General features: G+C 41.6%; 1 protein-coding gene across 2 annotated transcripts in view; it reads right to left on the bottom strand.

The window, feature by feature from the left end:
* Window positions 1–16634, bottom strand: part of XPR1 (xenotropic and polytropic retrovirus receptor 1) — a 104205-nt gene that overhangs the window by 19846 nt on the left and 67725 nt on the right. The window contains exons 3-9 of one of the 2 annotated variants that reach the window (XM_080348527.1): window positions 16531–16632; window positions 9958–10181; window positions 5775–5924; window positions 5271–5354; window positions 4684–4765; window positions 1302–1489; window positions 892–990 (exon numbers count right to left, since the gene is read on the bottom strand). In XM_080348527.1, coding sequence (XP_080204653.1) covers window positions 892–990; window positions 1302–1489; window positions 4684–4765; window positions 5271–5354; window positions 5775–5924; window positions 9958–10181; window positions 16531–16632 — 929 coding nt within the window. Of the gene's footprint in view, window positions 1–891; window positions 1072–1301; window positions 1490–4683; window positions 4766–5270; window positions 5355–5774; window positions 5925–9957; window positions 10182–16530; window positions 16633–16634 lie in introns of both variants that reach the window. The other variant, XM_080348526.1, reaches the window with a different exon arrangement.

Genomic DNA, 16634 nt, shown 5'->3' on the forward strand with positions numbered 1-16634 from the left:
AGCGAGCACATAAAATACCGAGGTTAACTAGCTGTGTGTATACCTGCACACATATGCCTGAAGCACGATTCTACGTTTCATCTTTGTCATGTTCCAAATAAAGTTAAATGTTTTAAATGGCATTAAAATGGTTCTGCAAAAAACATCAGTCGGCCAAACCCTCTTCTGCCTGATGCTCTCGGAGCAGTTCCAGCAAGAATAAGGTATCGAGGGAACCCACTTGATTAAAGTCAATTTAAAAGTGCATACAGGGTGGGGATGAATATGTGAAACAGCCATTGGGGAAGAAACTGATGAACCATCCAACAAGTTTAAAAACTGTTCTTTTGGAGCTCCCACCTATAACTGGAACACTGAAGTAGCATGAAAATTTACATCCAATTTACCAAATCTATCTTACAAGGAAAGTAGAAGTTGGCTCTAAAATAAATTCCTTAAAATCACAAACAGATTTGCTGAAAAAAAAACCACCCATGAACATAATTTTATAAGCAGTAACCTTTGCAAAGGTTCCCTCTCCATCATGAGCCCTCCCAGTGCTGGCACTCGCCCAGTTTGGGCTGAGCAGCATGCACGCAGCCTTGTCTTAGAGCCCTGTAACCCCATCAAACTGTTTCACTACATTCAGGAACAAACAAGCAAAGATATCCCAGTGTTTCTGTATGTACAATAGTATGTATGTATACAGCTGCCTATAGGAAGATTAAAAAGTAGCTACCTGCAATGAGAAGATAACGATAGGCTGGTACAGACAAGCTCTGTGATACACAGTGACATAAGCACCCCTTTTCCCTCAAGATTAGTGCTGCTTTTATATACTTAACTGCTGCTGCTCAGCTACAGCATTTTTTAAAACTTTATTTATCTATTTAAATCAGGTTTGAGACTTACCAAGAGTTTGAGCAGCCAAAACCGGGACTTGTAATAAAAGGTTTTGGTAGGGTTGATGAGAAAAAGCAACATGAAGCCGTACAAGATGAGTGGGTTCACCTGCATAGGGATGTAGATGAATTTACCATATATACATGCCAGCAGGCTCAGGCACCACAAAACCCCCAGGAAACCAGCAATCTACAGAAAGAAAGAAAACCACATAGATACTTTATGAAAATATAGCTCTGAAACCTACAATGAATTCTCATTATAAGGAAAGGGAGAGCAGTGCTCAATCCTGTAATCTAATCAGACTTGAGCGACTTCCTCTCCTAATTGTGTTAGAATTCCTTGCCAGGAAATGGTGCAGGATTTATCCTCCCGATACACCACACGGCTCCACCACTCCTCCAATCTATTCTGTTTACCTCAAAGAGATGTTGATGGGACAAGTTGCTGCGGGGATTGAGTTCGAAGATGAGGACGTGATTCACTCCAGCCTGTCTCCAGCCGTACGTGTTGATACCCAGGAGAAAGAGGAATTCTATCAGGAGAAAGCCACCTCGATAGATTCTCACCAGTGGCCACACATTTGGTCCATCTATAAAAGCCACACCTGGCAAAGACAAAAAAAAACCAATCAATCGACCTTAGTGATGGTCCAAATTGTGTCACAAAGCTGCTTTATGGTGGCTCTCAGACTCTTGGCTGCACCCCAGGAAAACGGGGTACACTCGTACACACCCACATACTGCAGCATGTGGAGGATGTTTTGTCTAACCTGTCAGTGGATTTAGGAGTATTCTGGGGAAAATTCACTCTCCGGTTGGCGTAGTCGGGTCATTAGCAGCATCTTAAGTCCCCTGTCTCACGCTACAGGCACGAGGGACAGCACCAACACAAATAGTGACTATATACGCTCAAACATTCGGGTTTAATGGAGACGAAATCCCAACAGACAGATACACGAACACTTCAGCTCCACACAAAACCAAGAGGCACCATTTACAGCATTTAAAACAATGCTAAACTGTGCCTAATCACTGAACTCAATGCAGCCGTAATGTAATGCATATTCATAACTAACAATGTAATTTCCAGCCGCACCCAAACAGAAAAGCCAACATAAGGCAGCAATACTGGAAAGCCTGTTGCTTCTTTTGTTCGGTCTTCAAGGTTCTGGAAATAAATTTGCTTTATTTCAAACAACGCCTTATACAGCATCAGTTTTCTCTAGCACAAGACCCTTTGCAAAATAACTATCCCCCAATTGCCCAATATGAGAAAAGCACAAATAAAATTCAGTTGTTTGAATCCTCACTTTCAGTTTCACAGAGTGTTTCTTACATGCTTTTTAAGATGGGAAAAAAAGAACATGCAGTTTTAAAGAATCGATGCTGAGGATTTATTCTCACAAACCCTCCTGTCTAAATTACAGCCCCAAGTTTTTCAAACTTTTCCTCCGAGAAAGCATATTTGGAAGAAGTGTCTGTATTTTATACCACATGAAATTATGGAGGAAAATTGCACAAGGGCCAATTACTCCAAAACTGTTGCTTTGAATTTAAAACTTAAAGAGGATATTGGATTTAGGCAAAACAGAATCAAATTTTGGATGGAAATGACAGACACCATGAAGAAGGTGAAAGAAATGAGTCCTAAATATGGAACAGCAAAAGCATGAATTTCAAATTTTAATCTGAAATGCCTGCAGACAAAACCAAGGGAGGTGCTTCCAAACAGGACAGAGTAGCCCCAAAAATATTGAATAAGAAATGAACAGGGAGAACCAGTACAGATGTGCCATGTGCTGGTCGAGACAGAACACCCAGACAAAGGTTTATCCTGAGATGGACACAGTTCGATATGACAATATAGCATGTGACTGTCATAGCTAATGCCCGCTAATCTTATTTCTGGACTCAGTGTGTTCGAGGACTGTCATTGCAATGTGGAACAGTAGTCAGTTCTGGAGAAAAAGCAGATAGAGCACAGTGCTGAGATGCTAACACGCAGAAGCTAAGACTAATTCTGTGTATTCTCTCCTCTGATACCAAGACCCTATTTAGTTTAGCTTTGCAGTGTAAAAGCCAGATTCAATTCCCTTTCACTGGTTCCTAACTGAACTGTTTCCTTCACTACAGCCAAGCAGTTTGACCAGAGACCCTCAAGGTCCTCAGGGAAGTGGCCACCAAAGGCGTCCGAGGTCTCAAGCTGGCGTGACCCAGCTCTGTACTACAGCCCTAAGGCAAAGAGATTTTCCATTCACATACTCATTCCACTTAAATCCAACACTACAAGTTTGGCACCTACAAAAGCTGCCACAGCCTCAAAATTTGTCCTCTTTAGGGTGACACCCTCCTGGGACCCACCCATAGCATTTGAAACCTTTAATAGACCCCAAATTATAAAATGTTGCTGTTCTACTTTTAAAATTATGCACTATAGAAGAGGTTTACTACTAGAAATCATGTTCTAATGCTGTTTCACACACTCTACACATACAACACTAAAATCCTACCTCAGTCAATAATAAAAATGATTTGGCAAAAGTAGCATAGAGGTTAGCAAAGTAATATCCAATTAAAAACAAACACTTTGCAGTTAGAATATAGTTTTTGCCCAGTATCTGAAGTAACATATAGATATCAGGTCATGTCTACTGATGCACACATACCTATTATTCACACTAGGTTAGTAACATCTGCTTTAGAGATATAATAATTTTTATGAATTCATTCTCACAACTGTGTCACTTCTTCATTCTTAATACTGATAGACAAAGCAAATACAACTGGCTTTAATCGTATTTGCATCTCACACAAAGATCAAACATGTACGTTACAGAAAAAAAGAAGCTACGATGAATAAAGAACAGCTTATACACATTAAACGGACCCTTCACACAGATGGGTCAACTTTCTGCCTCTACCACAGCAAGACCAAAAGGAAAGCGCTGCAAACAGCTTCTCAAACAGAGAAACCTTATCCCAAGAGATGGCTGGATCCAATTACAGAAACATCTGATTAAAAATTCTCTTAAGTCAAAAACACAGACATGGGCTTCCCCTAACGCAAGAGCTCGTATGTTGACTTATTAAGCTTTTTCCTTTGTACTGCTTAAGCAAGTTTTAACGCTACTGAAATCACACACACAATTAGTAAAGCCGCTTGTGATTAAGTGCCGTATCTGGATCTACAGGACTGACATGGCTTTTACTCTAATCAGAGTCTAACTCAGAACGTGCAAAGCAGAATAAAACCAAGGCCTGAGATACGCAACAATTTATTGTAGCTTTTAAACAACCTTGCCAAAACCTGCCAACAAGAAAAATTCTATTCATTCCATGAATAGGCAGCAGGCACTGAAATCCTGGACATTTCTACAGGAAAATGTGTTGAGTGGCATAATGCTTGCATGGCTCTGTGCCTGAGAGTCAGTACCATGCAAAACTTAAGTTCTATGAGCCCCTCTCTCAAGGTGGGTGAGAGCTGTGTGTTCACAGAAGGATAACAGAAATCTGCCTTTACACATGCATGTTGCACCTCCAGGATATCCCTCCAAGAATAAGAAAGAAACCAGAAGAACCAACCATAATATGTTCGAAGTCCAAAATTCACGTATATAACACAAGAAAAAACACAACCTATTACTGAGCAGAACTAATAATTCACAAGTGTGATCTGTCTCAGGCTGATTTAACCTCAAACGTCCTGACCAACCCAGTTCAGACCCAGGCCCTTGCTAAGTGATGAGAACACCCCCAAACCACAGTACAGCAGCCAGCCGGTCCCCCCGAGGATACCCACCTGAAAGTATGACAGTGACGTTGAGTGCAATGAACAACCCACAGAACAATCCAACCCTGAATGTTGTCCAGGCTGGGACAGGCTGTGAACAAAGCAATAGTGGAATTCAGGGAGAGTAAATAGCTTATCAGCAAAGTTAGATTAATTTGCAGAGTAAATTTAAAATCGGGGATACAGTGCCCTGATCGCTGATCACACTTTTGCTCTTGAAGCGAGGTTTTTTTTAAAACTGAAAATGCTGCATAATATTCTTGCTTGTTGCTGTGTTGAAACAGAGCTTGGCCACCTCAACACCCCTTGAAAAATATTCCAGAGCACGCAAACACTAAGCATATGCCATTATTAGCACAAATTTCCTTTTACTATTTATCTCATGCTTTCATTACCTTGTCTGCATGCATTAGGAATAGTAAGTAAGCTATTTCCAAATCTTCCGGAACTAAAGCAGATTATGTGACCGTGCTCCCCGCACAATTTGTGGAGCACGCTTGCATCAATTATTTTCACTACTTTGTTCAAATGTTGAATCTAATTTGGCAACTTGACAAGCTGGAGAAGCTGCTTCACTATATAACCCCATCCCTCACCTGAGCTGCTCCTAAGGGTGGAACACGCAAACGTTTCATAGCTTTCTGTCTGTCTCCATCTTCTAACTCGTTGGTCACCACTTCCTAAGGAGATAAAGATACATATTGCAGAAGTTCATTCTAATGATAAGCACAAGGTACTGCATTAAAATAAAAAAAAACAGCGGTTGATTTCCAAGTTACATTTGAGCCCTGGCCCAATACTCTTCTAACGTGTGGTAACAGAGACATGAAAAGCTCACTGCGCTGCATCATGTTTAATATTACACAATACAAGCTAATCCTGCATGAGCTTTTCAGAATGAAAAGTTCCCAGCTGAGAAGAACATGCCCAAACTTATGTAAGTGCTGCCAGAAATTAGTGGCATTTCAAAATCAATTAGTAGTTGTCTTGGTGGTGAACACAAGGTACAGAGGGGGCAAAACATTATAGGAATCAGCAGTGAACAAGGAAATGTTATTTTCTAGTTGAATGAGGGGCAGTGCCCAGACTGGCGTCGTTACCTCAGTTTCGGAGATAAGCTGGTTGATCTTCTTGCAGGTGTAGAAAGGCGCCACCTCCACCTCGGCCACCCGCCATTCTGCCCCCCGTGTCGTCTCCAGGTTCTTGTCATGCTTCTTCAGGATCTTGCGGAAGCCGGTGAAGTTCAGGTTCTGCAGACAAAGGAAAACAGTTATTGGCTTTTAACCTCAGGTCCCAAGAAAGTTAAATGGTTATATTCCCAAGTGCTAGCAAAATAACTCTGGAATAGTTACTAAGAAGAATCAAAATAATTGTATCTATTGTCAGGAAGTTTTTGAGTTATTAGTTTATTAGAAGCAATACATATCTCTTGCAAATAACAGAAAATATGTGGGGCTTGAGGGCATAAAAAGAGGTAACCTGTTTGCAGGGAACTACCTAAACCTCATATTCCCCGAAAAGCCAAATCACTGCCACTTTCCTCCTTAATGCAGGAAGCGACAACATGCCTGATGAAAAACTTACTGAAGACAAATAACCTGTGGACATACTCAAAACTTGTATGATATAGGTTATTTCAAGACACGCTCCCTCTGCCAGGGTACGCCTTACTGCATACATCCCAGGTACTGCAACTCAGCAATTAGTCTCTGGATTAGAAGTAGCTGTAACGAGCTCTTAACAACAACAGAAAGCTGCAGGAAGAACTCCCGCAGTCATTACGAACCCTTCAAGGTGTTTTCCCTTCTAAAAAGGCCAGGCTACTGACTTCTGGTTTCTTTAAACTTTATGCTGGTTTCAAATCAACATCTCCAGACAAGAGGTATTATAGAAGGGAAATCCTTGTACAACAGAAATCTTGTGGAAGTTTCAAAAGCTGCAGATTAAACCCAGACAAGTGCGTCCCCACAACAGCATCCTTTTCCACAGAGTGCACTGCACAATGACTGCAAACTAGTTTAGGTTTGCAGGTGTGGGAGAAGTGACTCTCTAGTCTGTTGATATAAGCACACGATGCTGCACTAAAGCAAGAATTAAAGGTTGGTTTCCAAGTCGCATATGAGCCCTGACCCAACACTCCTCTAATGGACAGTGACTAAAGAAAGGCAAAGATTCTCAACGCTGCATACAATTGCTGCGACAACATGCGTTTCAAATCCTACATTTAATCATACAGAAAACACCACTCGAAAGAATCAACATTTCATTTGAGCAATAGCAGGAATGCAGACAGACCACAACAAGATTCACTTCTAAAAAAGCTTAGAAAGTAACCTGGAAAGAAAAACAAGAGGAAACAGCAAAATCCAGTGCCCTGGGGAGAGGCGCCGACTACTCACTGAAATTATTCTCAATCTAATTATGCTTAGAGTGATTTAATACCAGAACCCAACCGTATAGGTGGGGAAATGAGGCTAGGGAGACAGGAGCAGGAAGCCAACGCATTAACGATCTGCATTATTGCAGACAAGAGACTTTAATTACTTTCTATTAGAAAAGCCAGCCTTCCACCCCCAGGGAGAGAAGACCGCTATTCCATACATTTGTAAAAGATGCGACAAAACGATGGCTTTGGTCAGAGATTTTTCTGCAGCCTGAACTAACATCACTTTATCCGTGCAATCACAGCTGGGCTCTGGTGTGCCGCGGCAGGGCGGTCATGGTCCCATCAGACACCCCAGAACCTCCCCAGGAGCGTCTCATCCTCCCGCTGCAAAAATTCTGCAACTCCAAAATGCTTGATAAAAACACCGCTGGTCACAGTGATGCTTCTGATGAGGAACACGCAGCCATGAACTGTGAAACAGAACCGGCAAACACCCTTTTGTCAGGTGTTTTGTTGTTCTCACTGTTCATGATGCTTTTATTGAGCAAGGGGCTTTCTCTGCACCTGACTTCCATTTCTGCTGGATACTAATCGAATCCATTGAAGTGAATCAAATAATGGTATATTTTGTCATTAAAGGGAAAAACAAAACAAAACAAAAAACACACACACAAAAAAGCTCCAAATCAAACCAAAAAACCCATCAGTGTAACTTATGCAATAATATTATGCAAGATCACGTTGAATCAAACAGTGGACTCAAAATCTTTGCTCATTACAAGCCTATTAGGAAATGCACCAGCAAGGCAAATGCATAGCAGTTTAATAAGACTGATTCAGCCTCCATTATTTGCCCCACCGGTGTCCGATATTATATATAGTATATATCTATATACTTAATTTCTCAAGATGTGTTTGTTGTAAAACACATTTGAAATGAATAGATTTATTTCTATACATATATACTGTAGAATCATATGTTACTGTCAACAATAAGTTAATTTTATTGGAACCTTAATCATTGGCAAGTAACAGCTGCCCTGCAGCGTAAGTTATAGTTTCACCTGATGTTTGGTTTGTGAACCTCAGGAACAAACACACGCAACTTGTGCTCTTCCTTCAGTCCTACGTGACTGAGGAATTTGCTGGAAATTTCCCTTTATGTCCTACACGAAGGCCTCAGCTGTGTTATCTTCCCACCACGTTACTATTTTCTCTCTCTGAAACTGCAAGGTCTTGAATACTCCTAGTTCTTACATTCTAAGCTCAGAAGTGATTGAGAGTAGTACTCTGGGTTTATGTTTGGTTTAGTACTTGTGTTCCTTGTCCTAAACCTCAAAACCAATTTGAACTAGTTTTTCTCATTCTCTCTTTGAAGTTAGGTTGTAGAAAGAAGATCTGCTCCTTTTGGAAACTGTGAAAACTATCAAATCCAGATGGGCTTTACATCAATATTTCATATACATACAACAGGCCTGGAGTTGTGGTAGCAAAAAGCAGAAGCATAAGCGTGCAAGATGCCTTTCTTCACTGATACAGAGTAGGAAAAGATTTTTCCAAAGGAATTATCTGTGTCATCCCCTATTTAAGTTCTTCATCAAGCCTCAGAAGTGATATTTGTAACCGAGAGTAAAAGCTTTCTTTTCTTAAAAGTCTGAAGAAATCACAGCAGGTAATCCTGCTTTGCTCCATACCTGAAAAGTGAAGGATACTCGACCTTTCCCAGGATTTTGAACTCTCCCTAGTAGTTAAAGGGCTTTATGGAGATACCCATAAATAGTTTCTGCAACTACAAAACCTGTGTTCAGCACTCACAGAGAGGTGTCTGTTCGATCAACGGCAATAAGTAGTCAAAATGTTTGTAAGAAGTGATTGAACACATCCCCAAGAGCTTCCCTTGGGGGCAGCATGATGCTTGTTCTGACACAAGATGGACCCAGATTTTCCGACCTGGAAACTCAGTATTAAAAAAATTCCAGTTGAGGCATCTAGAGTGAGTGTCGGCAATGTATGTGCATGTGCTCAAAGGCATAACATCGTTTTAGGAGAGGTACAAGCATTAAGAACTTTGGAAGAATTAAGTTTTGTCCATACCGCAGACTGGTACTAAAATAATTCTTATGGTGAATTTTGTTTAGTAAAATTCTCCAGTACAGTGCTGGTAAAGATCTAAATATACATGCAGTGAATTTAACTTCAAACATTCTTATTTAACAAGCTAAAAATCTTGCAAAATAAAGCATTCGAAAGCATTTCGGAGTATTTAACTCCAAAAAAGCTAGCCCAGAAAAAAAATATTTTAACAATTACAGATCTTTGCTTCAAGATTTTTGGAACAAAAATCACCATCTGCAATATTTACCATGCCCTTTCATGCTAGAAATCCAAGTACGACTAAAGATCTGGGTTTTTTGTGCTTCGAGGCAAACGAGTGTGTATCCTACAGAATTAAAAACATTTTTTTTTTTTAAATGGATGTTTTAAGATGAAATTCACATTTAACAAGGTCACAGTCACTACCATGGTAACACCAAGAGGAAACAAAACATTAGCATTCCAAGTTTCATTACAAATATTAGATAAAAAGAGCTTCTTCCCCAAGTTGCCGTGCACAGGACAACACCCTGCAGAAGAAAGAGGCCCCAAAGTGACTTTGTGGCCTGGCCATGCCTGGGACAAGGATGCTGGGGAAAAGGAAAAATAAAGAAGGTCCTTCTGCATTTCTAGCTCAAAAACCAACAAGACACACGCTGCTAGGCATCTGCCTTTCCTTTAAAAACATTCAGGAACCCCAAAATAAAAAATGAATAAATAAAGGATGGGCTTGAACGAGGCGTTTTGAGGATACACAGAGACACTTGCACGCAGGGCTTTGTAAAACCACCTCCTCGTGGTACCTGGTAGTTCTGCAGGAGGATGAGGCTGAGGTAGAGCTCGCTGAAGGCCAATTTCAGGTCCTTGATGTTCCTGTGCTGGACACGCTCCTCGTGGGACAGGTGGAAGACGGGCTTTCTGCGCCGCGGCAGCGTGGAAGCCCCGCTGGCTTCTTTCTGGGCGTCCAAAGTCGATTGTAACTCCGTCCGAAGAGTCGTAAACCTGCGCTGGGCTTCGGCGAGTTTTTCTGTGAGCGAGGAAAGGGAGAAGTCAGACGAACAGGGAGCAACTTGCCTGCTGAACCCGCAAAAAGCGCTACACCTCTGCCTCAAATATCAGATAAAAAGCATTTAATAACCTACCGCATGGCCTTCCTCCACTAAGGGTTAAATTCAACAGCTCTGTGTATTTCTCTTTTACGAAGCTCCTTCTCATTAGGTGTTTTAATGCACTTCTATGTATAATACATATAATACATTTGCATAAAAGTGAGTGGAAGTTACTGTCCTACAGAGTTTCAGGCTGACAAGAGGGGAAATGCAATAGTTTCGGGTTCTGTTTCATCTTTTGAGTTCACATCCGGAACAGGAAAAATGGTAAATTGTCATTGGTCAGAAGCAAACAAAGTATTCATGAAATCTTCTTGAAGCACCTTTCAGTATGTTGACATTGAATTAGACAGCTTCTGGTCATGCGTAAATGTGTCAGTAATTAAAAGCGATATGAAAAGAACTGATGAAAAAAATGGCTATTCACGGAATTGTTAATCAAATAGGACAAATGGTGATTTTGCTGTAATCCCTAAACCCTACAGGAAATGTACAAAAAATGAAAAGTAAATCAATTATAACCATTCAGGACGCCTGGTCTTTTCTTGTCCCTGCGCTCTCCAAAACAGAGCTGTCATGTCAGACATTATGTTAATTAATATAGTCAAAATGCTGTCATGTCATACATTATGTTAACATAGTAATACATAAATAAATAAATAAATAAATAAATAAATAAACTAATATCACAGAATCACAGAATCGACGGGGTTGGAAAAGACCTCAGAGATCATCAAGTCCAACCCTTGGTCCAACTCCAGTCCATTTACTAGATCATGGCACTAAGTGCAATGTTCAATCTCAGTTTAAAAACCTCCAGGGTCGGTGAGTCCAGCACCTCCCTGGGCAGCCATTCCAATGCCTGACCACTCTCTCTGCAAAGAATTGCTTTCTAATATCCAGCCTAAATTTCCCCTGGCAGAGTTTAAGCCCGTGCCCCCTTGTCCTATTGCTGACTGCCTGGGAGAAGAGACCAATCCCCACCTGGCTAGAACTTCCCTTCAGGTAGTTCTAGAGAGTGCTGAGCTCACCTCTAAGCCTCCTCTTCTCCAGACTAAACAAGCCCAGCTCCCTCAGCCTCTCCCCATAGGGCTTGTGTTCAAGTCCCTTCACCAGTCTTGTTGCTCTTCTCTGGACCTGCTCCAGCACTTCATTATCTCTCCTGAACGGAGGGGCCCAGAACTGAACACAATACTCCAGGTGTGGCCTCACCAACATCAAAATCAAGGGGCTGTCCCTTCAGGGGACAGGTGGCATTAAAAGCAGACTCGGACCTCTCGACTTCCACCCCAGATCTCATTTCTAGGGGATGCTCGTTCCATAAATACCCATTAGGGATGGAAGCAGCCCAAGCTGTGCAGCTGACACCCTGCACCTCGGGGGGATGCGGGGTCCAGCCTCCCCCCACGGGCTGGAGACGGCCGGGTAGATAGGGTCTCATCCAAATACCAACGCAGTGACCGCACGTCTGCTCTGTGAGCAAAGGAGAGCTGCTCACCTTCCTCAAATCAAGCAAAAAAGCATTAAAAAATAATAATTCTGAAAGTCGACAGTTAGTAAGCAAAGTACTTTTCATATCTGCGCACGCACTACCGTGTGTTTACTATCTTTTTATGTGACAGTAAGGAAATCAAAGTAAAAAAACCAACAAACAACATACTTCAGATGTGACACTGAATTTTGGAGCTCAGAGAGCAACGCAAGCCCTCTGCCAAGCTCCGGTGACAGACAAACACAGCTCCTGCTTTGATCAGGAGTTACAACACTAGTAGCTGCTGTACATGATCCGCTGTAATAATTTATCCCTCTTTTCCTCAGTTTAGGCTCCCGCAGGTTGGAAGCACTGCCTCATTACTTACTGATTAAAGGGACAGTCAACCTGAATTTAAATATCATTTTGATGTGTTTTCAGAACAAGTCAGTCTCTCTTCTTCACATCTCAAGCACGAGAAAGGCGTTCCTTTAAACACGCTGCTTTGTGTACTTTCAGAAAACAATCTTTTTTGGCTAAATAAAATCTTTTTACGCTGAAAACAGCACAACTGACAGCCTTATCTTTTTGTTCTGTACAACTAGTTCCTTCCAGGATTTTTTTCCTCCCCCTATGGCTTCAGTCAGAGCTTTGGCACCTGTGCCCATGAGCAGCATCGCAGGGCACGGGCTCTGGGGAGGAAGACTCCGAGCAGGCTGATGGTGGTGGAGCACAGGGCTGGCAGCTGGAGGACACAACGCACCGCACCGCACACCACAGGGTCCCTCCACCACCCAACGCATCCTCCCGGCTGTTCATTTAATTCTCTTCATTAGTATATTGCACAACAACTCAATGGTAATTCTCGATCGCTCCCTCGTCCCTCCCCAGAAGTAAGATTTACTCTTACGGGTGCAGTTCCGACCTTTTTCCTCAGTTTCATTCAATTCTGGTTCATTTTAAGAGCGAAACTCTATAAATAATTTTACAGCGCTCTGCGTCAGATGTTTTCCAGAAGGGAATTCCAAACAGAAACTGGGGATCAATACAGGAAAAAAAACATGTATGGAAGAGCCTGAAACTCTCTATAGCTTTCTTGATTATGAACTTTATTCAATTAAGAGGAATGGACAACCCCTCTCTGAGAACTTCTACAGCTGCAAGGACTCCATGGAACGGAGGCAATGAAGCCCACAGTGAGAAGCCTCTGCCCACAGCCTGCAACCACATAATATTTAACACACATAAAGTCAGACTGCAAAACCAATCATCGCTCCCCACTTTGGGAACCCTTGCGGGAAGAAGTAACAGATATCTGTTAGAGTGGCTGTTAGAATCAAAAGCTTTCATATAAATAAAACTCACAAGTTCACCCTCTAGATTCAAAACGTTGTATTAAACCATCTGGTGACACACTGACATTTCTTTCAGATCAAATTATTAAATATGGAAGAGTGTACATTTGCATCTTCCTATTGAAAGCACTGTTCCATTTTCCCTATGTCCAGAAAAGTCTTAAAATCCATCAGCCTAATAACACAGTATTTAAAGATAATACTTTGAAATAGTTACAAAACTGCTGTTGCAATTTCCCTACCTGTTTGCAAACCAACATCCACAAAAAAGCATCATCTCCAAATACAAATATTATTTTTAATTATGTGCTGCTGAAAAGACTCATGTGCTGTCTTCTATACAGCCCGGTCCATCCATAGGGGAGTACGTGGCTTTAAATAAAACTGACCTGGTCCTATAACAAACTGCAGCTCCTGATGAACGGCAGCTCTGCCACCTTCTCCCTCCTGCCCTCTCTTGCACTGACTCTGGTCATCCAGTCCACAGATTATTTCATCTCGCTAATGTATGATTTTTATCACTCAGATTCATTGCAGAAGTACAATAAAACAAAATTTGTACTGCTGTTCTTAAAACTTCCCAGGAAATTGGTAAAGGAGCATAGAAATCAATTTCTTGGTTTGCAACGTACTCCAAAATATTGAGGGGAAAAAACCTAAAACATAAGGCACTCAAGAGAGTTAGAAAAAAGCAGCATAAACTTCGAAAGTGGAACCACTCTTGTATTGCAGCATTTTGTGTGACCTGATGCTCACCGAGCCCTCAGCTCAGGTATAATCTCACAGCAAAGACTAAGGAGAAATCCCAAACCAACAAACTCCAACAAAAGTGCTTGTGATAAAGAAGAAGCTTTGCCCCCAAACTATTCCAGCTCCTGACTAAAAAGAAACACCATCTAAAGTTATCACCTCAACTATGCAATTCCAACTTGGTTTTGACTCAGTTTTCCAAGTTTAGAGAAAAATATACACGTAAGGATCAAGAAAAACCCCCCTCATGCCAAGGAGCTAATAAAATTTCCCCCCAAATCACGGTTGTGATCAAAACCTGTTTCACCAGACAGGAGGTAATGGAACAGCCCCCGCCTGCTCCCAGACACCTGGTTGGGGGCTCTGCATATTTCAGGCAGGCTCTTTTAGCGCCCATTCCTTTTCCTATATACTATGTTCCATATTTTGCTTACCAAGTTCAAGCCACGGCTCCCTGCAAATAATAAAGTCCTCTCCTAAATTAACCACAAAAATATTACTAGCTAAACAGTAGCCCCAGCAGAACCTGATGATGCTAATTTATAACAAACCTCCTCTCTAGGAAATCCTAAACACAAACCAAAACTGGCCATAAATAAAATGTTAGCATTGAGCAAGCATTAGTCTACTGGAACTACGTGAAAATTTTACTGCTCTTCTCTTTTTCTTTCAATTGAGCACACATTTCCTTGAGCGTAGTCCAAATAATCACAAACTGTTTATCAAATCAGACTCGGTTAATGGTAGTTTTCCCTCCTACAAAGCTGGGACGATGGTCTGGGGAATTAAGGCTGTTTGATGAGAGCTGACGATCTGAGCACGCAGAGAAAGGCAAAGGCAGCGCAGACCCCAGCGCTCTGTGCTGCGGAATCCCTGGCGATGCTCCCCCGGGATCCCTCGGCACAGGGAAAGACGATGAGGAAATGAAGCGTAGATCAACAGAAAGCTTTGCTTTCTTACAAACAGGCGGCATTTATTGTCGTAAAGACAGGCGTGTAATAAGCCATATAATTAGCCTATAATGAATAGGATGTACCAGGTCATAACCCAAGCCAACACATGCCTGGAGTTACAATAAGGCCTGAAGTGACAAATTTCTGACATGATCAACAAGAGGATCCACTGATGGAACATTTCTTCATGTAGCTTGATGTTAATAACCCCAATAAAAGGGTTTCCATACTATTAACATCACATTGCTCTTCTGCAGAAGAGTTATTTTAATCTTATCACAAGAGATTTTCAAATTACATGTGTTCTCTCTCATAACTTTTTGAAATGACAGCAAGCTGAAAAAACCCCTATCCTGTATTATTAATGCCATTTTAAACAATGCTGGAAGGGGTGCATATGTGCTAGCAGGTCCTCATTAGGGAAAATTATAATCTGCATGTGCATTGACAGAACTTCCTCCACAGGGTCTAGCTCATAGCACAGAGACCTCTTATCAGATCAGCTGATGTAACTAGAAAAGCAAGACAAGTTTCCGAGCATAAAAGCCTTACCTCGGATCTGGGACAGCAACAGAAGATCTCACAGGGAAACAAAACTGAGAACAATTGTTCTGAGATAGGTACATATGAATTGCATGTAGAAAAATGCCTATAAAGTGCAAAAGCCAGCTAACCTAATAAAACATATCGCTTCTACCTACAGACTGCTCCTTGCCCTAACAGCCAGCCTGATGCAGGGAGCCAGGGCAGCGGCACAGCCGGCACGGAGAGCTTTAGTTCCCTGGATGGGAGCTGAGCAGAGCCGAGCTGCAGGGCAGCTATTGCATCTATGAAGCTTTCAGCCACTCTCATGTTGACCATCCAGGTTCTGCTGGCAGTAAGGTCATCACCTGATGGTTATTACAATATTTTGCACAATTCTACTTTGTAGCCAGATTAAAATCAGAAATACAACAGGCTACCACATTGTGCTGCAAAAAACTGCTATAACACTAAGGTAATAAATCACCACGTTAAGAGAAAGTATAGCAGAAGTCAATACACCATTATATTCATATTTAAACGCTTTGCTAGTTGAAAACCCGTTTTAAACCTTACTAAAAGAGGCTGAAAAGCAGTTGAAGTACAATGGTGGGTAGAACGGGAGCACACTATAACTAAGCCTTTTGCAGCAGGGTCAGTTTCTGATTTTCCCATTCTAATCTTTATTTCCAAAGCACAGGGTAGGAAAGTAAACTTTCTCAGGGAAAACAAACAAACAACAGCACTTTGAAATACGATCCCTGGGAATCCCTCCTCTTACCACCATTACATTTTTAGCCAATTTATTACACAGCCAATGACAAAATGCTGCTGGCTGATTTACTCCAAAAAGTTGCAAGGGATTGAGTAAGACTTAAGTGCTTAAAAACTTGTCAAACACATCAGGACGGTCAAGATACCACACACAGGCAAGTCCATAATCACTATTCCTGCAAAAATTCAGGAAACACCAGCTAGGGAGCCTAACACGCCTAAAACACACATAGGAGACATGGGTAAGGTTACAAACTGTGCCCTTAAGCTGCCACTTAAGTTTAAGAGCATCTTCAAACCAGAGCAGTTTCCCATCATTTTGCCCTATAAATACCTGATGGTAGACCTGCATGACCACTGTGGTTATTCTGAAAGTACGGGAGCTTCAGACTCTTCCTGTGTTGCTGTATTTTCCACAAATATACACAAATAAGTACCTTACCTGAATAGAAAATGTTGATTTTGGCAAGTTCTTTCTCACAGGTTTGGAAGAACTTCTCTTCAAACGTGGCAAAACACCTTTTCACTGTGTCCTCATCTGTGTCT

This window comes from Nesoenas mayeri (assembly GCF_963082525.1).
Source record: "Nesoenas mayeri genome assembly, chromosome: 8".
NCBI classification, from domain to species: Eukaryota; Metazoa; Chordata; class Aves; order Columbiformes; family Columbidae; genus Nesoenas; species Nesoenas mayeri.